The 27,511-nt window shown below is 38.6% G+C and overlaps 1 protein-coding gene across 1 annotated transcript in view; it reads left to right on the top strand.

The window, feature by feature from the left end:
- The window catches only part of TEX10 (testis expressed 10), a 63,390-nt gene that overhangs the window by 6,950 nt on the left and 28,929 nt on the right, over positions 1–27,511 (top strand). The window contains exons 5-10 of the mRNA XM_087758337.1: positions 5,198–5,441; positions 7,495–7,607; positions 9,903–10,141; positions 15,461–15,596; positions 21,756–21,931; positions 22,842–23,019. Coding sequence (XP_087614463.1) covers positions 5,198–5,441; positions 7,495–7,607; positions 9,903–10,141; positions 15,461–15,596; positions 21,756–21,931; positions 22,842–23,019 — 1,086 coding nt within the window. The remainder of the gene's footprint in view (positions 1–5,197; positions 5,442–7,494; positions 7,608–9,902; positions 10,142–15,460; positions 15,597–21,755; positions 21,932–22,841; positions 23,020–27,511) is intronic.

Here is a 27,511-nt window from a genome sequence, read left to right as displayed (position 1 = left end):
ATGAAAGATATCTTGTCTGGGACATGTTGATGAATATGGAAGAAGGCGTAGTGTGCTTAGTCACAGGAAGGTTTGTGTGTTTTTTAGTAGTACTCTAAATAGATGTGAGCTGAAGTTAAGGGAGAAACAACTAACCATCTTTATTTCTCTTCCTCCTTCCTGATTTACCTGCTCTTCAAACTAGAGAGGAACCTCCCACCCCACTTTATGGTACCTTTTAAACATTGGCATCCTCATGTATATGCATTACTGTAGATGTTACATGCCTGCTGGTAGGAGACCTGGAATGACGACTTGAAAAATGGGGACTGTTTAGCCATCACACAGCAATTCTAATGCATAGATATCAAGGTGGTTTGAAGAGAAACCACAATCCTTGTTTTACTGCTGGAGGAGACTGAATAAGGGGTATAAAGCAGTTACACCAAATTCACCTAGGAGGTCAGTGGCAGAAGAGGGTATAAAACCTGCTGCCTAATCCATTGCTATGTCCATCTTATATCTTTGAATGAATGAAGTGCAGAAGAAGAGGTGTTCTCTTTTAATACCACAGGTATTGGCCTGAATTAGCAGGTGTTTTCCATCTCTATCATGGAGACACACAAATGACCATTCCATTCTCACTGTCCTAAGCTTCCTCTTGGTACTTGTGGTAGGTACAGGAAATTTATGTTAAGCTAAGTAAAATGTGCAGCTTATGCTCATAAAAGTGGTTGTTAACATAGTGTAAGAGTTTAGTCATGACCAACGATATCTGCTGCAGGTAAAACTTTAGTTGGAAAGTAGACTAGTGAAGCCCACTTGAGGTAGGGGGGAAGGGTTCAGCACTGAGCACAAAACAGTCCTATGGACTTCATCTCTGCAGTCAGAAGCATATAGTTTTGAACCCACCGTATATCAGAGGATTCTTGTATTGTGCCCTGAATGACATGCAGTGTGTGATATACCATGCCCTGTAATAGCTGAAGGTGCATTGTATCCAAGGTCTAGGAAAATAAACTTTACATCTGGTGTCACCTGAATTGGATTCCGCATTTCTGAGGAGCTAGATTTTGGTGAAACACCATGATGCACTTGTGGTTATAAATACTTTCAAAAAGGCGTTCGCAAGCCTGAGGAGAAGCCAGAAGAATAGAAGGAAACATTGCTAGAATCCAAGGCGAGATTGGCAAAGCAAGCTGATGGCAGCAGAACAGAAGAATGGAAAGAGAAGGGGCATCTGCAGAAGGTACTAAAATGTTCTCGTTTTATTGCATTTGCGCATATTTTTGGTATGTTGTTTTTGTACAAAGGGAGAGTACAGCCTGTTCTCGTGGATATCTGTGAAATCCTAAGAGTGGAAGTTACCGTGGTGGCTTTTGTATTTGCCACTGAAGTCTTTTCTAGTAATCTGAAGATGTTTAATTGTCTCTTTCAATCCCAACTGTGGCCTTTTACAGGCATTCCCAAGCCTCTGCTGTAGCCATTAACTGCAAGGACAGAAATTACTTCTAATAAGAGGTGCAAAACATCTGTAATGCCCCTTGAGTACTTCCAAAATCTCAAGCAGTGCGTGTGTTTTTGTTTAAAGAAGCCAATGCGCAAATAGTCTAGTCCTAACTATAGATGATGAGTTGACCAAACCATAAGTAACTAATCGCGGTGTGTATGTATTGATGGCCTCATCACTAATACTGAAAGTAGGTTTCAACTTTGTTCTTTAAAAAGTAGGCTTCCAAACACCACTAATAGTATGTTAAATTTTTAAAGTTCCGGTGTCTTTTTAATCTTGCAAGTTCATTGGGTAGGGATGGCGCCTCATTGATAACCTAGTGATTATGGAAAGGGGTTTTTAGAATCAGTTTGCAGTATGAATGTTTAGTAAAACGTGTAGATTCTGAGCTTGGAATGCTGGATGGTTCAACAATGCAAATCTTAAGACTTTATTGTTTTCTGTTGTGTGCTAGATCTTCCTACTGTGTGTGAATTAAAGATTACAGTGAATTAGGAGATTATTAGAATATATCCTCTGCCTTATGTGCTGACTGTGCTGCTTTCTGCATCAAACTCATTTCAGGTGTGGAAAAATGGAAAGCCTTCACAACTTAAATGTGGTGATACCAAGGTGTGCGATCTTTTTTTTGGACTGGAAGTGGTGCTGAAAAGAAATGGTAGAGCTTCTGTTTCTGCTGAAAAGGACAACATGAAGCTGCAGAGAAAAGCAAAGAAGACTTGAGAGACCAAAATGGAAGACAAAGCATAGTGAATAAATATGCATATGGTGTGACCTGTGCATCATAGAAATGGAAAATACAGTTCACTTGTGTACTGGGTGTTTCTTTGCTGCAATTGGCAGTGCACACAAAAAAGGAGGACAATAACCTGGCTTAGACTCTGAGCCATAAAAACTTCTTAACTTCCAATGACTTTTCCTGTTTTAAGCAGCAGAAAGTTGTTTCCTTATCTTCTGTTTCTTTTACGCTTCCTTGACTTCCCTTTGCTGAATTTCTGTTGTCCTCTTACTGTCAAATGGGACATATGTTAAGCAGTTTTCTTTTGTTTGGTCCTGCTTTATAAAAATATTAGCATTTTAAAGAAAAGTGACAGCTTAAGGGGTATGCAAATATCTTGCAGCTCCCTTCAATAGTATTTCATACCCATGTAAAGGTAATAGGTTTTGTAGTGTTTTTGAGGGCCACCTTACCATTAAAGAATAGTGATAACAGATATGTGACAAAAAGATTAACACTGTAACTGACATCAGACTCTCCCAGTTCCAGTGAACCTGTATTGCTAAGGATACTGCACTAATCAGATGCATGCTGGACAGATTACAGTAATACTTTGTCATCATCTGTTACTGTCAATCAGATCGTATTTACCCCTTTTGTTGTTAACCTTGAGTATTTGGAGGAGTCTTATCTTAAGAGATGGGGGCTTCTTTTGCAGGGGTACGTGAAAGCTATGCTAAGTATTCTTGCCCAAATGCTTTCAGTAGCTAGGTGGAGTATCCCTTTTGGCATGGATTCTTCCTTCTTTTTCCATCCCTTGTTTCAGAAAAGTACTGAAATAGTTGGGTGTGTGTGTGTTTTATACTTTTGTAGGAATCTTCAGGTATGTGTTGCCAACTTCTCAGGTTTCATGCACTGTTCACTGTTTAATGGGGAGATTTTTTTGTGTTCCAGAAATAGATTGCTCGAATTCCAGAGCTCTGTTGTAGTATCAGGTGTTATTTTCAGAGAAACGATTAAAGACTACTACTTCAGAACTATTTCAGCCAATTACTGACATTTCAGAATCTCAGCTGAGTGTGTAGTCCTGTCATGGCATAGCATTTACAGGACAACCTAACTTTTTCAGTGAGGTTATGGTCTTGGGATCAACCGGCTTGTCCAGTGACGCTTTAGAATTCATTGTGGTTATAACTGGAAGATGGGATTTGTCTGCTCTGTCTTTAGATGGCAGAGTTAAATGTCTTAAGTTGGAACCACTCACCTTAAGCTTTCTTTATAGTCTGAAAGAAACTGGTGTCTGTACTGCAATGTCTGCAGCATAGAAAGGACAGAGCAACAAAAAGGGACAAATAGGACAAATTACACTGACTGCATACGTTAGTTGCTGCAGTTAATGCTAAGCTTTATAAAATTTTCAGATGTCTGATAGTTGTAGCAGGTACTAAAGATAAAACTAACTTTTTTTTTCTTATGACCAGTTATGTTTCCACTTGTCCGTTTTATTTTGTGCTGGAGATCTAAATTCTCTGTCCCATCTTTCCTTCATTGAAAAGGAGCCTGCATTTATCTTGCACTTTTTTATTCCTTTGCAGATGTCTTCTTCCTGCTCCTTTTACAGTTTGTTAATACCTGTGTTTGTTTTAGTTTAGTAATTTCAACCAGAGAGAACTGACAGAATAAAATTTTCTATTATGTGCATATTATAGATGGTTGCAACAGCATGAGAAATGTAGCTTCGTAGAAGGATATAACTAATTGGATAATTTGGAAATTACAGGATGACCAGGAAAAACTGCTTTACCTCTTTAATCCAATATGAAATTAAAATATTTGTAAACAGAACTTCTCTGCCTATCTGTGGAAAGAAAGAAAATAGTTTTTCAGATCCTATTTTGGGCGTATATATAAAGAAAAATCAGTTGGAGAACATCACTGAAATAGAAAGGAGTTTTAGAGGAGGCTCAGCATACGAATTTGATGTATATTAGGAAGTTAGAATTATGATGGGAATTCCCTGCTGTGAGTTAGAAAACAAAATCATCGTGGAAAACAATGTAAAAAACCATCAGTTGAAATTGTTGCCTTTTTTTTTTTTTTTTAGGGCTCTTGTTATTTGGAAACCCTTTCAGAAACTTCTGTATTGCTTAAAATTAGCAGGAGTTATTCCGGGGTTTCTTTCTTTAAAGAACCTTCTTTTTAAAATGGATAAAAATTGCCTGAATTTATTTGTGCTGATAATCCCTTTTGAAATGCAAACAGAGTGTATTATAAGGGGGGGTAAAAGGAGTCCTTGGTTTTCTTGCTTTTTGGGAGATGCTCTTTTAATTTAAACTATATATCTTCATTTTTTTGATAATTTTTGTTTAACTTCATTATCAGATCATTTAATAATTTTCCAGCTAGTTGCTCTCCAGAGCATTATAGTTAAACATCAGGTGGGAATGAAAGTTATATTTTTGCAGACTGATTTTCTTTTTCTATTAATATGAACAACCAGTATGTTTATTAGAGCTGTAAATGGTTATTAACTGTAATAAACCTCATGCATTTGACAATACTTTGTAGTCAGTTTCATTATTTTCCTTCAAGGAGCTTAAAACTTAAAGCTTTTTTTTTTGTTGTGCCACGTACAGTGAATTCTTATCTGTTGGTTGAAGGTGATATGATGCAAATCATATTTCTCCCCTTTATAGACTTTACATATAATAATGGGGAAAGAAATACTGAAATCTAAGAAGTTGATACAGAAGCACACAAACTTGCAGGGAGATTCAGGAGCAGGTTTGTTGTGGATGGTTTGAACTCCCTTTTTGCCTTACTGAAATATCTAGCAAGAAAGCAAGCAACCAGTTAATGTATGAAAAAAGTAATTTTTCCTGTTATTCAGAAAGCAGGAAAGTGGTATTGCTCTGATCTGTTTTTAAAGGTGTGATCTTTATCTTTTTTCTTTTTCTTTTTTTTTTTTTTTCCCCTTTGTTGTTTAGGTCTCTGGCAAGTGTAATGGACAGTGCAGAAAAAGGCCTGTCCTCGGCTGAAAACTTAAAAGGTTTTATTGAGATAATAATTCCATTACTGATTGAGTGCTGGATTGAAGCATCTCCTGCACAATCAGCTCCCATTCTTGGAAACCTTTTGGAATCAGAATCTCAGCAGCTTATGCAGCAAGTGCTTAGTATAATACATTTATTGTGGAAACTCACAAAGCGACATGATGAGACATACAAAATGGTAAGGGAGAAGTGATCAGTGGCATAATAATGACAATTCATTTTGGTTTGATGGGAAACTAGTGATTTGGTGATTGGAGGCAGTAGAAATATTTTATTCAGGGAGAAAAAGCCGAGGTTTTGAGTAGAATTTGAGTTTGGATTTTGTTAAGTCTCTTCACTCTAGAAAAGAATCTGTTGAACTGAGCGATGAGTTCACCGATAGTCTCCAGGAATCCTTCTTGGCAGACTGCAGCACAAAAGCTTTTGAAACTGAAAGTGGTACTGGAGAAGAGGAGCGTTTTGTCTCCCAGATAACCTCTAGAGTATAAATTTGAACAAAGTGTAGGATGGAGGTGTTTGTTCCTGGTTTTTATGTGTTGAAAAATTTTATGGGGGTGGGAGGGTGGAAATGAACAACACCTAAACCCTTGGAAAGGTAGGGGATAAAGGTGGTATGAGATCCTGTAATTGCTTGGTGCAACCTATGTTGTGTCATGATTGGTAGTATCACAAGACATCGAATCAAAACCTCAATAAGAATTTTGGAAAATATCCTTGAAGTTTTTTTGCCATAATTATTTTGTCTGTCCTTGATAAATGAATTGCTGTTTTTTGTAACTTTTGCTGCTCTTCCAAAGATTTTGCAAACTGGGAAGAGAACACTATTCTCTTTCCATTTTGGCTATTGAGAGTAGTTGGAAGGAATGTCTCGACAGGTCTTTGTTTTACCTGTGTGTAGGACTGTAGGTCCGCTTGCTAAACAAACAATCTACGTATAGAATAATTATTGGAAATCATTTGTGGAATCATTGTGTTAGACCAGAGTTATCCAACGTACACAGCCCGAGGGATGGATTCAGTGTGTCCAAACAAAACATGCTGTTCCCCTTTCCCCTCTTCTAGAAGGCCTCTCGGAAGCCAGCACAAAGCAGGCCGTTGGCCTTGTAAATACCTGTGGCAGCCTGCTGCCCCTAGCCTTTTTCTGTAGGGTGCTGCAGAGCTGCTGCCCTTAGCCATAGGGTGCCTGCATTTCCATCGCATGAAAAGAGCGTTCCTGTGTCAAGATGTAGCTGTTTTAGGTACACGCAGTTACATTAAGACCTTAGGATGTTTTGGGGAAAAAAAAAAAATCTGATGTCCATACAACTTTTTTTTTTTTTTTTGGACCATATTGTGTTTTAGATAAGATAAACTGTTTATCTTTTTTTCCCTTTATAGTCACCTTTATATATAAAATGCATTCAAATGGCTCAGTTTGCAAATGGAAGCTTTGCTTATTTAATAGCCCTTGGGCTTACAGGCCAAAGTGGTTATTAGAGACACTTTGGAGAACCACTATGAATATGCCTAGTGGAAACCTATTAATCTTTGAAATAGTTTAACGATCATTCTCTGTTCTTAATACTTGAATATCAAAAAACATTATTCTGCCTGACCAGTTTGATAGCAGCGCAGGCTTTTTTGTGATGAGTTCTGCTGGACAGTTTGTGGAATGGTGACTGTGAGTGTCTGCTAACCCACAAAGTGATATTATTTTTAAATATTGAAAAAAATCCTTTTTCTTTAAGGATAGCCTTTCTACTGGAAAATGTTTTGTGTCGGTGGGCTTTGAACTACAAGTACACTAATAATGGGGAAAGATGAAGGCAGTGTCAGAATATGTCTTAATGGAAAACTCGGGACAGTCAATGCAAGTAAATTAGTGTTCACTCTGATTTTAAGCACCCTGATAAATTGATATAAAAGCACTTTCAATTCACATCTGTAACTTACTTGGTTTAATATTCCATATACCCACATTAGTATGTGCTAAGAAAATATACTGGTCCAGTTTGGATCAAATATTTTCGCTCAACCTTGACTTAAAATTTTTCTCCCTTGTTTGGTGAACCTTCAGGTTCATGCACAGGACTTCACATTTGTGTCTGAAAGTAAATACATACGAAAACTTGCAAACAGAAGCTAAAGTTCCTGTTTTTCATTGATTCCAATAATGGATTTTGGAAGATGATTGCATTGATTTATTTCACTTACTACCATGTTTTCTGTCTATCCTCTGCTTTCCTTAACAGGAACTATGGCTTCGAATGAATTACCTTGTTGATTTCAAGCACCACTTCATGCGTCATTTTCCGTATTCTTTACAAGAAACAGTAAAGCACAAAAAGAAAGATTCGTGCAAAGGGTAAGAATAAAATCAGTGTCATGTTACAGCTTTTAATTTCATAAGATAAGTGAGACAATGTGAGTCATATGCTTTATCCAGTATTGTTTCTGATGTTAGAAAAGAAAACTTTTTTATTGTGTATTCCTTGAAGATCTGTAGAGAAGTTTTTATTGGAAGATAGCATTGCTTTGAATTGAGAAGTTTTGGTTGTTCTTTGTAAAAGTATTGTATAGGAAGTCATCTGAATAGCTTCCAGTAGAAATTAAAATGCTGTCTTAGAGAAATGAAAATATTCTATTTAATGCTTGATCTGGAATTTGCACATTGCTAAATGGTGATTTGTGTTAGTCTGACTAGTTTCATATTTCTGCATATTTTCTTCAGTTGATTGCTAAACTACATCAAAACATAGTCAAAACTTTTTTTTCACCCACATCTACTCTTCTATAGTTGTATTATAGGGCTGGATAAGTACAGCTAGGAGAGGAGATGGGACACGTTGTGCCTGTCCTGTATGGCAAAGCAGTACTGGAGCAGGGGAAGTCACACACTCACACATTTCCTCACTATTGAGCTGTCAGAGTGGGTGCACAGATTCTATTCTGGTACAGGCCAGCAACAGGTTGTCTTCCCTCTCAGCTCCCAGATGTGAAACTATATTCACGCTAAGTCTGTTCTGGAGTCATTCTGTGCCATTGCAGTCCATATAAAACACTGGTGTATGTACAATGGGTATCAGCCGGTATCTATTTTGGTTTCAAATACTTGCAAACTGTGCCACTGCAGATCGAGCTGTAGTAGTAGAGGCTCTTTTTATAGTAAGGGTCTACCATGGTGCAGGTATACTTGAGGCTGAAATCCTATTTGATAGTTTGACTGTTGCATTTTTTCTTCCTGGAAGGGCACACAGATCAGAGGTACAGCATAGCTCTTTGTTAAATGCTTTCATTTCAGCTAAGTCTTACCCATTGGGTTCATAAAGCCAAAAGGTGTTTTGCTTTTACGGGTTTTGACCTGAACACGCTTCCTTGAAACCAAAAATCTCAGAATTAGTAGTTAGGATGCAGCCATCTTGTATTATAGGTGACACCCCGACTAGCCATATTTCTGTTGATCCTTCTTCACTCTGGTACTTTAGTTTTGCCTCATTCTTGCACTTTAAAACAAATATATTGTTGGGTACATGCAGGAGAAATACACTGTGAAACTTTTTTTGTGTTTTTATTTTCATTGTTACTTCAAGACTTCTGGAAACTTAGCTTTATGCCATGAAAATAGAAATAGTTGTTTTTGTTTTCCTTGCTTACCAGTATATTGGATTAAAGGCCTGCATTTGGAAACCTTGCATGACATTTGGAGGCTTCCTTCCTTCTCCAGTTTGCAAAATGTTGCAGAAATTTACCACAGTACTACAGATAGTGCTTAGTACCTATATATTCTGAACATGAAGAAGTTATTAGCATTTATGCCATGTGTAAGTGATGTCCACAGGTTGAGATTTATTTGCTCATTTTGTAATGGTTGGCTCTGAACTGAAGGGTGACTACACTTGTGTTAGTGCAGGTTGAAGTGCTCTTCATTTTGTTTTCGGAGCTCTACTTTGTTTTCTGAATGTAGGCATTCATATTGTGCAGCTTTCTGTAGATAAATGCTGTGATTTTTTTTTTTCCCCATACTGTGAGTGACTAATCAGCAGGTAGAGAAGTTCTAGCATTATGTGTCAAGCTGCAATACCCTCGATTCCTTTCTTGACATCCCTTAATTTTGTCTTTCAAACCTCAGTAGGGCAACAGGGTAGTCCTGCAGAATATTGTGATGGTGAAAAATGTGTTTCTGATTCCACATGAGTTTGGCAAAAAGTACATAAATGGGTTTCTCTATGCTGTTCATGCTGCTTTTTGTCATTGTGTGATAATGACAAAATCCACGTGATTCCTCACAGAAGAGACTGAAACTAAGGATTACTTTTTTTTTTAAGCCTTCCTTTACTGGTTTCAGTCACCTAAAAGTGCTGCTAGGCCAGAGTAAAAATGTCAAACAGGAGAAACTAGCCACAGAGATACAATTTAGACCTTCAGTTGCTGCTGCCACTATAAATATGAGAAATAGACATTTTGGTGGCAAAACAAAAATTTTCAAGTACCCAAATGTCAAATATGAAGACTTTTAAAATGCATATTGGCTTTAAAACCTTAACACTTAGAATTTTTTTTTCTACATAGTATAGTTTCTACCAAAGTAATATATATTAAAAGGCACAAAATATTTTTTGAAATCTTTCTTTTCTTTTCTTTTTCCCGCTCTTCCCCTTAGCAACAAGTATTGTATGACATCCTCAAACATCGTAGACCATCTTTTACTGAACTTAACCTTGTGTGACATAATGGTTTCACTAGCAAGCACTTCAACACTTCAGATGGATTCTGGTTGGCTGGATATGATAAGGAAATTTGTGACAGATACTCTTCAGGATGGCAGCAAGCTGAATAGCAAGCAGGTGAACAGATTGCTTGGTGTGACTTGGAGGCTAATGCAAATACAGCAAAACAAAGGTAAGATATGAGTAGTTCCTGAAAAGCGAAATTATGCACTGACAAAGAGCGTGAGTTCTTCTAGTGTTTTCAGGTCACTTCATCTTATATCCTCAGTTGTTACATCATAATGTATTTTGTCTATAGAGGTAAATTGAATTTCATGGTCATATCCCTGCGCATAGCATTGAAAACTGATTGATTTTTAGGAATGCTGTTGGATTCATACTGTTGATATGTAAAGTATTAATATATTTGTGTATCTGTTTTCTGTTTTTACTTCTTAAGATATTCTTATAAAAAGGAAGATGAGTTTTCTTCATTGAAAAAAATAATTACTAGGATGTAGAGGCGCATAATACATTAATATTCTAATCCTTATTTAAAATGCCTAATGTAGCTGGAAGACTCCCTTGAGCACTGTCAGATGACCATTATAGTTCTGTGATGACATGAAATGCCACGATAGGTCTGAGGGAAGCTGCTGTAGAATATTTTCCAATGTGTTTGATTTGAATCCTTTTCCAAGAGAAAACATATTTCCAGTTGTGACTTGCAGGACCAGTACAGTATTTTGGGTTTGGTTTTTTATTTTTTTGGTTTTCTTTTTGCTTTTCAAGTACTACTTGGTTGTGTTCCATATGAGACCTTGGTTGACATGTCTGCTAAGTGATTGATGTAGGACTTCTTTAAGAAAGGAATTTTTCAATAAGTCTAAAGGTGGCAAGGGTCTATTGTGTCTTACCAGTCTGGTAAAAGTGAATTCCACAGCCGTGCAGCCAAGTAGAGTTTATAGAAAATGCATTGCCCTTAGCAGCGGGTTTCATTGTTAGTGTTGTAAGATGAAAAGATGTTAAACGTCCCTCAAATATATTTTGGCAGTTAGTTGTATCTCCTTCGAAATCCATTTTAATTGGGAATCTGTCTATTCCTATGTCCCTGATGACAAGGATACAAGTAATCATTCCTATCTGCACTCCAAATTTAGCTTCCTGTTGAAGGCAAATAATAGTCCACAGTCAGAGATGTGCCTGTCTCACCAGCTGAGCTAAAGGAGCTGTTACTCAGGAAAGTAGTTACACTGTTAAATCAGATACTTCACACATTGATTTTTCCTTTGTCTAACAAACTTTTACCAGATAGTGGATAATGGCTGGTGTTTTTCTAACCAAAGTGGCCATTTTAGTGCAGTAATTTTCCTCAGGAATGTAGAAAATAAATAAGCTTAAAAAAAGTTTAAATGAAATTCCAAAAGATTAATATGTATGGATCTTGTCTGCTGATCCTGTAAAGGTTCAGGAATTTCACTGCAAGTAGGAAATTCTTTACCTCACGAATCTGTATCTGTTTGTGTGGAAAATGTATCTCATCCCTTCAAGATAATCCTTGTGCAGTACTAAAAGCCTGACTAGATGTCAGATTAAAATTCATTTACTAGCTGTAGAGGAAACACAGCCTCGACATGCTGGAGAAATGGGCTGACGGTTCAACAAGAAGTGCAAAGTCCTGCACCTGGGGAGGAACAACCCCATGCATCTGTACTTGCTGGGGGATGACCAGCTGGAAAGCAGCTTGACAGAAAACAACCAGGGGCTCCTGGTGGACACCAAGGTGAACGTGAGCCAGCAATGGGCCCTTGCAGCAAAGGAGGCCAGTGGTGTCCTGGGCTGCATTAGGAGGAGTGTTGACAGCAGGTTGAGGGAGGTGATCCTTCCCCTCTATTTTACACTGATGAGGCCACACCTGGAGTACTGTGTCCAGTTTTGGGCTCCCCAATACAAGAGAGACGTGGATATACTGGAAAGAGTCCAGCGAAGGGCCATGAAGATGATGAACACACTGGAGCATCTCTCCTATGAGGAAAGGCTGAGAGAGCTGGGATTGTTCGGCCTGATGAAGAGAAGGCTCGGGCATCTCATCAGTGTATGTAAATACCTGAAGGGAGAGTGCAAAGAGGAGGGAGCCAGGCTCTTTTCAGTGGTGTCCAGTGACAAGATGAGGCAATGGGCACAAACTGAAACACAGGAGATGCTGCCTGAACATCAGGAACATCCTTTTTCACTGTTAGGGTGACTGAGTACTGACACAGGTTGCCTGGAGAGGTTGTGGAGTCTCCATCCTTGGAGATATTCAGAAGTTGTCTGGACATGCTGATCCTTCTTCAGCAGGGGTGTTAGACCAGATGACCTCCAAAGGTCCCTTCCCACCTCAACCATTATGTGATTCTGTGAAAGAAGAAAAGCTTCCTTCCTTGATTTTTTTTTTTTACAGTGCTCTAGAAATTCTGAACTTTATTGTGTCACATAATACTGCAAAAGATGGTATATACCAAAAATATAACTCTGACTTGTTTAAAACCTATCTGACATTGAGATTAAGGGCCTGGGAGGGTATGTCTTCTTTAGAAGATGATGCAAAAGAAAAAATTAACTATTACAATCAAAAATTTTTTAGAACACAATGGAAATCACAAGAGAGGAAATTTAGATAGAAAAAACAAAGAGGTAATGAATGAGAGATTAAATAAGACCATAGTCAACCTCTCCTGCGCCTTGTGCCACAAAAGCATGGTGGTATCTTTGCAGTCACATTTTTCAGGATTCCCTATTTTGAGTAGCTATTTATGCTGGGTCGAAATGCACCTTTTTGTGGATGTCTAGAAGAGCTTCGAGCTGTGACATCTGAAAACTTCTCTCTATTGTTTAAGATCAGACTCTGGATCTGCTCTCTGTAATTAGGAGGTCTGCTTCTTTCTTGCATTTCTCAGGTATGACTTTAGCAGCAGCTTGTCTGCTAGTTGTATTTTTGATAAATTTTCTTCAAGTAATGACGAGAGTACACTCAGTCACTTCAGAAGGAGCCTTGTCATGTGCCAGTTAAAACTGAAATATGTTAAAAATCGTGAGGACTTTGGCCACATTTTGGAAGTTTGTATAATGTGGGCCTTTTAAGTACTACTTTCTAAGAATACATTTTTAAATTGCCTCTGTTTTTAAACTTGTCCTGTTCACATGAAGCAATTCAAATAGTAGGACCTGCTTTACTAAATGTGCCACAGAGAGTTACTGGAAGGTGGCTGAGTGTTCTACACACTTAAAATATTTATTTCTCATTATATTTGTTCAGTTAACAGTTCATTAATTAGCTAAAAACTACATAAAGGTATAATTGTTATTCAGTTAAGAATAAGCAAGTGTTCTGTTTAAGAAACGCTGTCCAAGATGAATCTTTGCCTGAAGAGTATGTGAATTCAGTAAGTTGATGCTCCTGATGCAATGAAAAGAACTTAATTAAAATCCATTCTAATATTTGATGTATTTTTCTGTTGAGAAATATGTTACATTTCAACTTCTAAATGGATCCCTGTATTATGCTTGAGTATGACCATGTGTCGTGCATGGGCGATTTAGATCACTTAAAGAATCACCATCAAAGCTATTAGCGAAAGTAGTTTTAATATGATGTTGTGAAAGTGTGACTTAACATAGTTCGATGGCAAGGTTCACTCTATTACTGTACGGCACAATCGTTTGAACAACGATTCAAAGTTACCAAGGCACAAACCAAAGTTACCATACTACAAAGTTATGTGTGGTATCAGTCACTTACCAAAGATCTGCTGTTGGTAAAAGGTCTCTCTGCCTTGAGGAGCAACCATGAGAGGCATCCTGGCTCAAGGGGAGATCACTGCCATGCAGCCACGTTGCCTAGCAGGGAGAGCTCAAAAAAGTCTCACTTCAGGCTGTCGTATTTATGGAATAAAGCGGTTGGCTTGTAGTCAAACTACATGTGATGGGAAAGGTAGGCATGAGGCTTGTTGTACCCACAACTTTCTTTGTTCCTTGACAAATGAGTCTTGGAAAAGCCACCTGCTATTCATGTGTTAATCGCATGATCGGTTTTCCAAGCTCATATGCATGGATGCTCACCGTGTCACTCTGCTCCTTTGTGGGTTTTCAGGGAACAGATTGAAATCAGAGGAGTTCTTGGCCTGTTAATGGCTTAGGCCTTTTCCTTTGGAGCCTGTACCAAACTACTGCTAGTTTGGTTAAGAGGTCGAGTGCATCTGTCACACCAAGGCATCTCAGGTGCTTTTTATAGTGTGTCTTTTAGTGAGAATCCCTATAAGATAACTTAAATATGTTCCCTGATAAGAGTTTTACTGATGAAGACCAGCCCTTGACTGGATTCAGAATCATTTTGAGTATGGAGCATTCTTGTCTCTGTGGGCAGTAGCTCTGTTCAGTGTGGAACACAATTATATCTGTTTTTGAACACGTAACTTACTAAGACTGCTCTGTACACCTGAATGGACAGGGAAAGGTTTCCCAGTCTTGGTTTATGAAGATAATTAAGTGATTGCTGCTACTTAAGTATATCTTGACAGAAATTAATTCATTGGCACCCCAAGCTCTTCTGAGGCAAATTGAGCCAGGTCTCATATCCTTTATATATCTCTCAACTTTTCAGATGCTTCCCCATTCTTTCCAGGCTTGTCTTCTCTGAATTCAGATGTTTGTATGATTTTTTTTTTTTCCCTCCCCCCACGCTTTGTTAATTTTTACATCCAGTGGTTTCATCTGGTTTCCAAAGAAAATGTTTGGTCTGTTTCTCAGTCTACTATAATAACCTCTGCACTTCCTGGCTGGTTTTATCTAACTTTGACATCAGGGTAGAACTTACATAGGTTGTTTTAAGCCTAGTGATAACATGTAGCTGATGAGACCTTCAGAGAAGAAAAGGTTGCAGTGTGAGTTTAGCAGTTCTCTTTGTAGTGGCTTGCCAGTGGCCTCGTGAGGTATGTATTTTCTGGATAATCAGGAAATGTGATTTGGAGCCGGCTGGTTCAAAGACATGGAGAGCTGATAAGGCTGGTGTGTGTGGCAGGGAGAAAGGGATAGTATCGAGAGAACTGAAGGCACTGTGACAGTGAGGTTTGGGTGCACATAGGTGAGGAGGAAAAGAGAAGATCGGTGTGAGGTTACTGCACTAGTGGAAAAGGATGTGGAAGACAGCAGTGGAAAGCAGGACTTTATTGGTTCTCAGCTACATCGCAACCTGTGCGCTGTTTTGTCTTCAAGAAGGTCTAAAGTTTTCACTTACATGTGGTCTCTATTCATTCATGTGGCTCTTCCACAAGCTACACCAGAAGGTGGTGTTTCAATGGTTTAGAAGTCTATCCAGTAGTTGTTTTAAAACATTTTGGTGCTTCCCTGTGGAGTTAAATGTAGATAGTTGCATATACAGATGATAGCTCTTCTGTGTGTGTGTGTGTATGTATGTGTAAAATCAGAATATTAAGAAGCACTACTTCAGATTTTTATATATTTTTCTTTCTAGTGGCAACAGAACCCTTGATAAAAGCAGTATATACACTATACCAGCAAAGGAATCTCCTCTTTCCTGTTCGTACATTGCTTTTGAAATTTTTTAGCAGAGTTTACCAAAAAGAAGATTTGAGGACTCAAAGAATCAGGTAAAAACCATTTATGTATTCTTTCTCATTTCAACATAGTATATTTATTTCAAAAGTTAGAATACTGAATGTTTATGTCGAAGTTATAAAACTTCATTCTGAATCTGTTTTGGCACTGTGTCATTGAAATTTTAAAGTTTAGATTCTCTGTGAGTTGTGAAGTTGAAATGTGTATTAGCTTAGTTGTCTTTTTAGTTGTCTTTTTTTCTTAACATAAGTACTAGGTAGATCTTAAATAATTTAAAATTTAACTTGAAGTACATTGTTGCAAGCTCAATGGTACTGACTGTGTGGTAGTCAGTAGATGTGTCACGATTGTGCAGCTATAGCCATGGAGCATTTCCATTACTTCAGCCTGAGGTCATGGACTTGGAACTTAGTGGTTCTGGTAGTGCATGTCTAGCCTTGTGTACTTATTTTCTTTAAGAAAAGTATGCTTCAATTGTTTTGGGTGCGTGGTTCTACAGAGACTAGGTTTAAGAAACTATTCTTGTCCTTTTGGGTTCCCAGTTTCATGCATGTATTAGATATCTGACTTTCTTCAAGTAAGAGGAGATTATTCTCTATATTGCTATTATTACACTTTTTCATCATAAGATTTGTACAAATTGTCTCCAAGTCTTAACTTTTCCAGAAGGCATTTTTCAGCCAAGTCATCTGGTTCCAGCTACGTAAAATCCTTAAACACAGATCAGGCTGCATTAATCCTACCTCGTTTGAGAACTGCAAAGGGACATAAGATCATACCTGTGATACCTGTTTCTGCTACTAGGTGAAAATCAAACTGGGGCCCCCAGAAGTACTGGTATCCACTAGCAGAGTCAAGCATTGGGAAGATTGTTCTTTTCTGCAACTCCTTTGCTTTGTTAAATCTTATGCTGTGGTAATGCCCTGAGTACATGTAATTAGATCTACAGCCAGAAATAACTTAAAGCTACCTTATGAACATTATAAAAAGTATAGGGAATTGGAAAGACAGGAAAAAGGTTAGGGAATAGCCCATTTTCCTCCACTTTTCACCCAGAGTGAAAGAGATCTTTTTCATACTGACTAATTTCCCCGAGTTACAGAAAACAGTGGTTACGTACTTACCTGGAAATCTCGAGCATTTCATCCAGTTTCATGTGATTGTCTAACTATCTAGAAGGCTTTAAATTTCTATCTTTAGGCGTTGCAAATAGCAGTAGTTTTCCTGCAGTTCCTCTCAGTCTTCTACATGGAATTGTGACATTTTTAGTAACAGAAGAATGAAACCTCAAAAATTCTTTGCAAAGAGAATAATTGTACTTATGTCTGACAAGACATTTTAAGATGACATAATGTTTTGTACTGTACTGATCCATTTCTTTCCTTTAGAAACAAGTGAGTTTTTTCATTTCTCCAAGACATGGACTGCGCAGTAGATCCCGGCTGACATTGATGTTATTCCATTCAGTTTGACGTCAAAGCTTCTCCTGTGACTGCTGCTCTCACTTTTTTTTTTTTTTTTTTTTAACTCAGAATCTTGTCAAGAGCAGTCTAAGAGGAGCAGAATTCATGTTGGAACATTTTCCAAGGACATTTAAGTGAAGCTGTTTATTTTTTAGGTGTATCTGATTCAAAGGCTAGGTAGGAGCTTTTGGCCTATTGTTGCCCTGTGAAAGAAAACTTGATTGATTTATTGCAAGATTCAGAATTAATATTTTGGTCTTGATGTTAGTTATGTTCACCCCTAATTGCTACACACATGTGTAGTCATTGTGTGTGTATATATGCATATACTGTGTGTGTGTGTATACCCATGCACATGTGCATATATATACTAGTAGAGACTTAAAAGGCTATTTAGCCTCACAGCGTGCCTTAAACTCTGACCTATGTGAGATGCTATAGGAAGAAGGCCAGAATTACTTTTCTGTAGTACTCTAAGCTTCCAACCATTTGAAGCCTATGCTTCCTCACTGCACAGAACTTCTGTGTGTTAATGTCACTCAGTGGATGTCTTTTCCATGAGCTTTTCTGGTAATTCCTTGGACCGGTCTAAATCAAAAGCAACTGCAGCATCCTCTGGCTAGGAGTGACAAAGCTCAGCTGTCTGAAGACCAGCTTCCTTTTGTTTGTTTTGATCCTGGCTCCTTCTAGCTTCATTTGATACCAGCACCCACTACTTCTGTGGGAAGAGAAAGGAAATGTTTTATTCCTATCTACCGTTTTCATGTCAAGTGATTTGAGACCTATGTTGAGCCTACCTCCAACTTGCCCACTTGAGTTGTCTCTTTTCCAGGCTTTTCTTACTGTTAGACACAATCTGTCTATGCAAGGCCCTTCCCTCTTATGTCATGGATACTTAGTTTCCTTAAAAAGTTTTTGGTGAGGGATTTTGTAAGGTCTTTTGAAAATGAAGTAATTTTTATCATCATTATGATACTCTTGTTGATGCCTACAAAGACCTACTTTGAACTTCTTGATTTACACTCAGCAGCTTCTTTCATGTAATCATCACTTTAGTAGTAAGCTGATGCAATGCATTTGGTTTATAAATGATACTTGATTTGATAAGCCAGGGTGTCATAGAAATTGCAGCCCACGGAAGATAAGATTGGTCTATAAGATTGTTTCAGTTTGAGCTAGAAAGGATAAATAAAAGCTGATCTATAATGGAGGTTATCAAGTTTTAAAGCTCGGCGCCAAAGACATTTAAAGGAAAGAAAAAACCTAATTAGTGAAGTTACCTGAAGTATGAACAGGCCAATTGATTGGAATGGGGAAGGAGGTCTGGAGAATAAAGTCATAAATACAAATGAAAATTTCTCTTAGGCTAGGGAAGAGCTTGTCTAAATTTTTTTTGCTGTTTCCTGACCAGCTTTTAGTGGCTGTTTACAGTAAACAGCACTTATGGAGAATGGGAAAAAAGGAATTGGTAAGCAAACTGCTTTCATTCCTATTTTTCTGGCAAGCAGGTTGGAAATAGCAATTCCTAAATGTCAAGCTGAATTATTTTTTTCATGGGGTGTGAGAACAGCAAAAGCTTCTTAACCATCACGCTGTAGGATAAGGGAAGAAGTGGGTCTGAAATTAGGATGAATTCAGGTTGTCCTTCAATATAAATAATACCTTGTCACGTTTTTCAATGAAGATTATTATAATTCATGTCAAACACAAGGCATGGTCAAAGTCCTCAGATATGGAAACAACAGTGCTGTAAACAAAATTGAGTTGAATGCTGTCAAATGAATGCAAAAGAGGAGAAGCAGGTAAATTTTATTCCAGAGACTTGAGAGAACCGGTGTGTGAAAATGCAGATAGTAAGAACTTTGACTATTACCTTTAAAGGCAGGTAATGCAATCTGGATTTGGTATAAAAGATGGCATCTCACTTAAAAAACAGGAACGTGTACAGTGGGATACAGGACATAGGTGACAACAGGGGGAGTGGTAAAACTGGAGAGAGTCTGCTTATACAGTTCCTCAGAGCTCTCTTGGAGCTAAACTTCATGTTGACATTAATGACCGGCACACAAAGCAGGAGCATGCTATAGGAAATTCCTGGTGACATATAGTTCAGAAGCATTACCTGAACGGAGGAAATGGGAAATAAACCAGAAGAACTGGATTGCCTGAGGGAATGGTAGAAGAAGGAAAAGGTGTATTTGTACAAAAAAAAAATAATAGTGCATTTAGCAACTGACAAGATTTTTTTAATGTAAAATTCAACCAGGCAGCTGCAAACAATAATCCTGTGATTGATCTTTCTCCTTCTATATGCTGCCTGTGTACTAAGGTTGTGGGGAAAAAAGCAAGTGTAGTTTTTAAAGATACTAAACTGTAGCAGAAGATACATGGAAGCATTATAATGTTTGAACAAGATCATTTGATACCTCATTCAGTTGACTTTATTTGTAGTTACTTATGCCCAAGAAAGCCCAAATTATAAGAGCTGCAGGGGCAACCTAAGCTATGGATTCCTTCCGCTGATGTTGAAATTCACTGAAACATCTCAGTTGTGCTTGCTTGAGGCTCTGGATAAAGTCAATAGAAAGCTAGGTGTTCCAGCAGGACAAGTAAGATCTTATGTAAAGAAAAGCCTCTTTAAATTTAGCAAGTGAAGAATCCGATCAGCTGAATGTAGTGAAATCCATGGCCCAGACAAGTATGCAGGGAGGCTGAAAAAGTTGTCTCGTGTGAAAGTGTGACCGTTGTTTGTCATACATGAAAAACCATGGTGACTGCAGGAGGTTCTGTGTGACTGGAAGAAGACTGTTATTAACCTGTCTTGAAGAGAATCTGGCGAATTTCAGGCTGATGAGCCTCGGCTCAGTCCCTGGAAAGATCATGCAGCCTCTTGACTTGGAATTAATTTCTGAACATGGAAGGGACAAGCAGGTAATCAAGAATAAGTTGGGATGTATGCAAGAGCAAATCATGCTTTACCAGCACAATAGCCTTCTGTGATGAATGACTGGCCGCATGGACAAGGGGAGAGTGTTTGACGCAGGATGTTTTCTTAATATTTTGCTTGCTGAACAGCAGCACTAGTAAAAAAAGGAACTGGGGCTTACAGTATATGCTAAGCCAAATGTAAGTTAACAGTGCATTCCTGCCATGAGTGTAAGGCAAACTGCCGTGGGTTACGCTAGGAGGAACGTGGCCAGCAGATTGACTAAAATTCATATCTGTATTTGGTCAGTAGTGGTCAGGCCATACCCGTAATGCTGTGTCTGGCTTTGGCAGGAGCAAAGTGGTAGTTTAGTAGAGCTGTACTGTGAAAGCTAACCTTGAGGGCTCAGCTATTAAATTTTGAAGTGCAATTCTGCTTTAAAAAGTCACGGTAGAAAGTTTCTCTCTTGACGTTTCTTCATTCTGATTTTTTTAACGCTGTTTCCTTTTCTAATTGCTAATCCTGCAAATTCAGCTAAATTATTCTTCCAGTTGTTCCTTATGCTTCCTATTGTGTTTTCTACATTTGGAGTGTGCAGCTGAGTCATTAGCTGTGTTGATATTCAGGGGAAAATAAATGACTGTATCAGCTCTGTATAGCTTGTGCATAAAGTGAGGATTTGGTTCGGTCCCTGAAGTTTTTCGTGGTGTTTTGAATATGCAGATCTATTAAGAAAGTCTTTTAATAGTAGCACCTTTAGGAGAGCCATTTTTGAAGTAATTTGCTTGTGTGCCGTAAGAATTCAGTGGTAAAACTATAAATGGGATTCAGGAAGCCTTACTTTAATTAGTGTGAATTATTAAATTGCACTTTAAAAATTTACTGTAGAATTTGGAAAATGTTAGTAAAAGACCTTCCTGAAAACCTTTGTTACAGTAATTCAGTACTTACTCTTTATAAGTGATATAAAGAGAAATATAATAAAATAAAAAAGGGAAAACAGTAGTCTCTAATCACCCAAGTTAATTTCTTCAGGACAAAAATGTAAGTATAGAATTTGTTTTGAACACCTTTGTTTACATTTTTAAATCTCATTTTTAATATTGTTCCTTTTCTTTTAACCATCGCTCCTGGTTAAGAAATGAAACTATGCCTGAAAAAAAACAAAAAAGGGGTTTGGATCTTGGGGAGGGGGTGGGGGGAGAAATTTGATTATGGTTGACGTAAATAATTGATTTACTGTAGCAGTTGAACAGGGCAAGGAAGTAAACCAATGTTATCAACTCCTATTTAAAGCAACCAGTTCTAGTTTTTCATTCTGCTTTAAGCTGTATCTGAATTGACAAGCAAGACGTCAGCAAAGGTATAATTGAATTTAAAAGTCTAGTGTAAAGAGTAGTAGCTTGATTGGGGGGTTCGGTATTATTCAGGGTGTAGTAGTCTCATGGCTTTTTAGCCTGACTCATAACTCATTAAATATAAACTGATAAAACTAATGATAAATGGAAAAGTTGCTTTGCCAGCATATGATCAGTTCACACAGATATTTTCTGAGAGTTGAAAATATGCAGTGCAAAGCCTATGGATCAAATAAATACTTCTGATGTAACCCTAGTAGCACAGAATTGTGCTCAGATCTTCTGGTGAAATATTCTCAGCAAATAACAGTATTGCAGTTTATTGTCATTTAATTGAACCTGACATTAAAGCAACTTAGTCAAGACTGGAAAGAGTAAGTGGGGTTTTTGTTGCTGTTTTCTTGTAGTCCGTCCCCCCCTGACTAATTTTCCCTCTTCCTTTAGAAGTCGAAGTAAAGTTTTGTCTCGTTGGTTGGCTGGCTTACCTCAGCAGCTTGCTCTGCTTGGCTTGAGAAACCCTGAGCTTTCAAATCAGCTGATTGATATCATTCATTCTGCTGCTTCTCGTTCGAACAAGGAACTATTACAAAGTTTACAAGCCACTGCTGCTCGAATATATGGTAAGACTTTTACACTACAGCATGATGAATTTTGTCCATCATTTGGCAGGGAAATTGCAATAGGTGGAAAATACTGGTGTTTCCTAGGTGAGCGTGATGTCTGTGTGTGGGGCGGGGGTGGAGATTGGTTCAATCTCTTATAATAAAGGTTAAAATGAACTGTGTGTGTCATTCCTATGGGCTAGTGAAGAGATTAAAATCATAGAATACCAGGGTGGAAGGGACCTCAAGGATCATCTGGTCCAACCTTTCTAGGCAAGAGCACAGTCTAGACGAGATGGCCCAGCACCATGTCCAGCTGAGTCTTAAAATTGTCCAGCGTAGCGGAGTCAGCCACTTCCCTGGGGAGATCGTTCCAATGATTGACTGTTCTCATGGTGAAAAATTTACCTCTCGTGTCCAGTCGGAACCTCCCTGGGAGTAACTTGTACCCGTTACCCCTTGTCCTCACCATGTGACTCCTTGTAAAAAGGGGGTCTCCATCTTTGTAGCTCCCCTTTAAGTACTGGTACATGGTGATGAGATCCCCTCTAAGTCTCCTTTTCTCAGGGCTGAACAAACCCAGCTCTCTCAGCCTACCCTCACACGGCAGGCTTCCCGGACCCTTGGTCATCTTGGTGGCCCTAAATCTTTAGTTCAAGTCAGCAGGACTTTAATCTGACAGACCAGAAGCTTTGGGTTTTGTGAAATCTGCTTCTGGTAGTAGTGCTTCTTCCCCCCCCCCCCCCCCCCCCCTTTCAGCGTTAGTTATATTGTCCTCCCTTCAGCAAGTGCTGTAGGCTCTTAACGAAGTGGGAGCAGCTGGGGAGGAGGCGGGCTCGGTGCAGGACCAGTGCATGCTTTGGGGCTGACGGGGCTTTCGGGGCGGCCGGGGTGGCAGCGTTGTGATCGCCTGTCCGTGTGCCGGCAGATCCGCTAGATGGCGCCCTGGTCCTGCTGCCGGCGGAGGCCCAGCGGCGGCTGGTGCAGCTGGTGTACTTCCTGCCCTGCCTGCCCGCCAGCCTGCTCGCCTGCCTCAGCCGCTGCTGCATCATGGGCAGGGTGTCCTCCGAGCTGGCCGCCACGCTCATCGGGATACTGCACATGAGGTACGGCCCCGAGCGTCCACTCGAGTTCGCTGTTTGGTTGTTTTTTTGGGTTTTTTTTTGTTTGTTTGTTTGTTTTTTTTTAAAAAAAGTGTGACCGCTTATTCATTAAGCATCAACTTGGTTACTGGTTTACACAAAAAAAATCATTATAGTGTGCAAGAATGGCATCAGGAAGAAAGTTAATGCTTCCATCGAGCTTTACTCCAAGCCTTTCACTTTGACTCTGTCCTTACACTGACTGATTTTCTCCACTGGCTGATAACATGTAACCTTACAGGTAACTGATACGATTTTGTTATTGAGCACCCTCTACCCAGAACGTCGTCGCCGGTAGTCTTTGTTCTGCCACTGATGGCAGCTTTTTCTCCTAAATACTTTGACCTGACATATTGTGAAAAATAACCAACCAGTTTTTATTCTCATGTTCTGCTTGTCTCAGATTTTTAAAACTCGCTCTTCCTATAATTACCACACTTAAATAGCCAATTCATAGTTGCTAGGCAAGTGTCTTGTTAGAAAATTTTCACTCTTATTGCTTTTCTCCTGCCTTGAAAAAAGGGTCAGTTTGCGCCTAAAGTCAGGGAGAGAGGCTGGCGTTCCACTGAAGTGAGTGGAAGGCTTGCTGGGATTTCACAAGGACGTTTTGCTTTGCTGCTTCTGGAAAAAAATATACTTTTTCTCTATTGCTCAATACTGTTGAACCTTGGATAAATAAGCAGGAATTAAGCTTATATGAATTATGCTTAAAGTGATTTTTTTTTCTTAATGCTTTTTGGAATTTAAACATTTTTTTATTAAAACATGACACAACAAAAGGTACTGTCAAATACAGACCTGTTCATATTAGCTGTATAACATGTGAATAAAGTGACTAACATATGAAGTGACAGTGATGAAATTTATAATATCCTATATATAATGCATTACCACTATAAAAAGGAAATTCTGTCTAGTTTTGGGAAGGTGAACCTCAAATTTTATTTTTAAAAAAGAAAAGTTCCCTGCCATATACTGGAAATTCAGTGGCAAACCATAACCAATTCAAAGACAGTCATTGTAAGAACTAAAGTCAGCAATAAGCACTGAGGTGCTTATTTTGTTGTTAGATCTTACTGGATTTTCAGTGTGGAAGATTTTTATAGTAATAGTATAACTGTTTCCTAAAGATTATCAGAAAGCTGCAGGTGGGCTGTGGGCGTTTGATCCTGTTGGCAGAAGGTGCAAGAGGCAGCTGGAGGGTGGTGTTCTTACCAAAAGTAGGTTACATCCTGACAACAGAGGAGAAGGAGCAACTTCTTATTTTTCAGAGGTGTAAAGAAAGCCCTTTGATTTTAATTTATGGCGTTTGTAACGTGTTTTAAACTAAGTTGGATTCAAAGATTGTGGATTATATACCCAAGAAGTCAATCTGAAATAACTAGATGAAAAAGAAGTACTGACGTAGTTATACTAGTGCAGTTTCTTGTATTGATAAGGCCTAACAGTCCTTCTTTCTGGAAGACTGCAAGTTCTGATGAAACTTGGAAAAGAGATATTACTCTTGAGCGTTGTTTTTCTTTGATAAGGCTGTTCCTACTTCATTGAGAGGAATCAGTGTTAAAAACAGGAACTTGATCAGTTTTCTTTAGAAACACATCTGAAAACAATGCAAGTCCTTGTAAAGATTAAAACAAGTCTTTTATAGACAAAGTGAATGCAGCAGCATTGAAAATACTTTCTCACCTATATAGCCAACTTAAAAACTTGCACAAGTTTTAAAGGGCTTATTGATGACATTTTTTTTAGCTGTGGCTCAGCATCTTAATGTATAGGTGAAATCTGTTTTGCGGAAGAGTACTTTTTTTTTTTTCTTATCGCGATTGTAGACTTTTTTTATACTAAAAACTCCATCCTGGGATGCCTTAAAGAATTAGAGAATCGAGACGATGTCAGAAATGTTAGTGGCTGCTGAGGGGCAGAAAGAAAAGAAAGAAAAGTTGCTTTGGCAACTTAAGCATGCAAAGATAGGGAGATAAGTAACAATTAATATTAACTTCTCCAGAACAGAAGAATCTGATATATTTTTCCTTGGAAAAGAAGTTGTACAGTTAAGGAAACAGTAGTAGGTTTTCTAGATATGAACCTTAGCTGGGCTTTACGGGCTTTATAACCTGTCATTGCACACAGGATACATGAACTAATTTTCCATCTCTTATCAGAAAAGCCAGGCTGGATTATTGTGTCCTGTTTGTGGCTTGCTGTTAGATAATGATGTAGACAAACTGGATTGAGTTTTAAATGAGAGCAGACAAAGAATGATAGTCTGTAAATTGTGATAATGGGGAATGACTGACAAATTGGCATTGTTAGGCAAATAAGGCTGGGAAGGAAGGCTGTTGAAAAGGAATGGGAGAATGCAGTTTTAGCAGGATTAGACCTTAAATGTCAAAAACATTTGGTTTGAGCGCTAGCAAAATTTTCTAAAAGCGGAGATACATGCTGGAATAGGCTGTGTAGGAAGGGGCGCAAAAATATACTTCATGGGAGATACTTAAAATCGGGTTGGACAAAAGTGTATCATGCATGGCAGAGGTAAAGCCTTGAAGGAAGCAGAGGGACTAGGTAGCTTCTGGTCATCATTTACAGCTCTTGTGATCCTCGGACATAAACGTGCAAGTTTTTGAAATGAGTGGTACTATAACAAAATGTATATAATGTATAGTTCTGTGCCACAATCTGGTTCATGGGACACTTTGTGTAGTTTTAGATTATGGTAGTTTTGCTTAGAGAAACTGATAGCAATCCAGCGGGAGACGTCGTTCATGAGTAAATCCGATGTTGTCAGTAGATGGCACTGTGTTTCTTCCAATACATTCATGTTCTGTTTGGTGAGGGGGCAGTTTTTATACATTTCTTTTCTTCTATGCCACCTGCTTATCTGTCATGCTTTAAATAGATTGCATTCAGGAGCGTCAGAGGCTCACTGCTGTATTTGGTAATTGTTCTTAATTCCTTTAAAAGCTTTTATTTCCACATTATTCTCAAATGCATGTAAAAGTGAGAATGCACGTACATACCCGTGTATACTTACCAGGGAGAAGCTACGTTAAGGCCGACTTGATGAGAGTACATATGGATGATAATAAGACTGTTGCAGTTATTCCAGGAACAATCATTATAAACTCAAGGAACTCATAGCTTTTTTTTTGTGTGTGTGTAAACTATAAAAGTAGATAGTAAATGTATCCAGATGGCTTAAACCACAGCCCTGTGATGGTATCAGGCAGTAACGTTAAATTATAATTATTGCGTGTTAACTTTTAGAATTTTTTATTGATTAGAAATGAGTTTCCACTTATTTTTGCAATGGTGAAATGAATAGCCAGGTGGTCTGCAGGAGCCCATTAAGGGAGCCACGGTGGGCTCCGTGTGCTGAGAATGAAGATGATGTTGACGGTATTGCCGTGTATAATGAGAAGGTTTCTGAGCCTGGGAGGGTGATTATCTGTACTGTTAAATTATTGGGATTGTTCCTGTCATGCTTTTGGTCTATATTCACTAAAACTTTACCAGTTAGCCCAGGCCAAGGACCGTTCTGAAACGAAAGCTGAGATGCAGCCACTCCATTTTGAGTGCCAGTGTGAACATGGCTGGATTTACCCTCATTGATCTCTGTGCCAATGAACAGAGGTTGCTGCTGTTTGGGTCACTGGGACAGCTACAGCTGGTGAGTTTCAGGTGAAACTGAGGGACAGAAGGTGTTGGCTTCTCCTCCAATGTTGGCTATTCTCCTCCAATGCCTGCCTTGTGCCTACCGTGTGGGACCCGAGATGTAAGTAGCTTCAGTAAATCCAGGCAGGTGGGGTTCTGAGAGATGGAAGCGTGCCAGGGTTTTGGGGTATAAGTCTTTCTCCTCACTCCTGTTCATGAACAAACAGGTGAGGAAAGGTGTGGAGAAACGTGACCAAACAATCTGTGACTTCAGACTGAGAGAAATGAGAGGTAGTGGCTTCTTGGAAGGAGATGAGTTCTCTGAGTCGGCCTCTGATTTAAGCCTCTGATGAGCTTAAATTTACAGAGACAAATGGAAGGGTGTGGGAAGTATTTCAGAAAGTCTTTGCATTGAATCTGTTGGATGGGTATTTCTGTGGTCTTTAGGTGGTGTTACTTAGAATGATATACTGAGACGAACCATTCGTCTTGATGCAGTGTGCGACACTTCTAAAAGAATTAATGTCAATATTTATTTTTAATTCATGATTTGTTAGAAGAACTGGTAAATAATGAAATAATAGGTCTCTGTTAATTAAAGATGAATGGTTTAAGTGTTGGGTGGGAATACGTAATGTTTGGCTTGAGTTCTTTGGTTTGAACTTCCAGTCTTAGCTTCATCTTGATGGTGGAGTTCTGGTGATTCCTTGAGGATGTGGATATGGACAGGTACACAATTCTCTCCAGGAAGTGAAGAAATGTATTAGTTTTTGAAGGTCTAGTAGGGACTAAGGTCATAAAC

This window comes from Nipponia nippon, unplaced genomic scaffold (assembly GCF_047370975.1).
Source record: "Nipponia nippon isolate SJK-2023a ecotype South Korea unplaced genomic scaffold, ASM4737097v1 scaffold_1, whole genome shotgun sequence".
Taxonomy (NCBI): domain Eukaryota; kingdom Metazoa; phylum Chordata; class Aves; order Pelecaniformes; family Threskiornithidae; genus Nipponia; species Nipponia nippon.
Note: the sequence above shows the minus strand (reverse complement) of the source record. Positions and strands in the feature narration are given on the sequence as shown.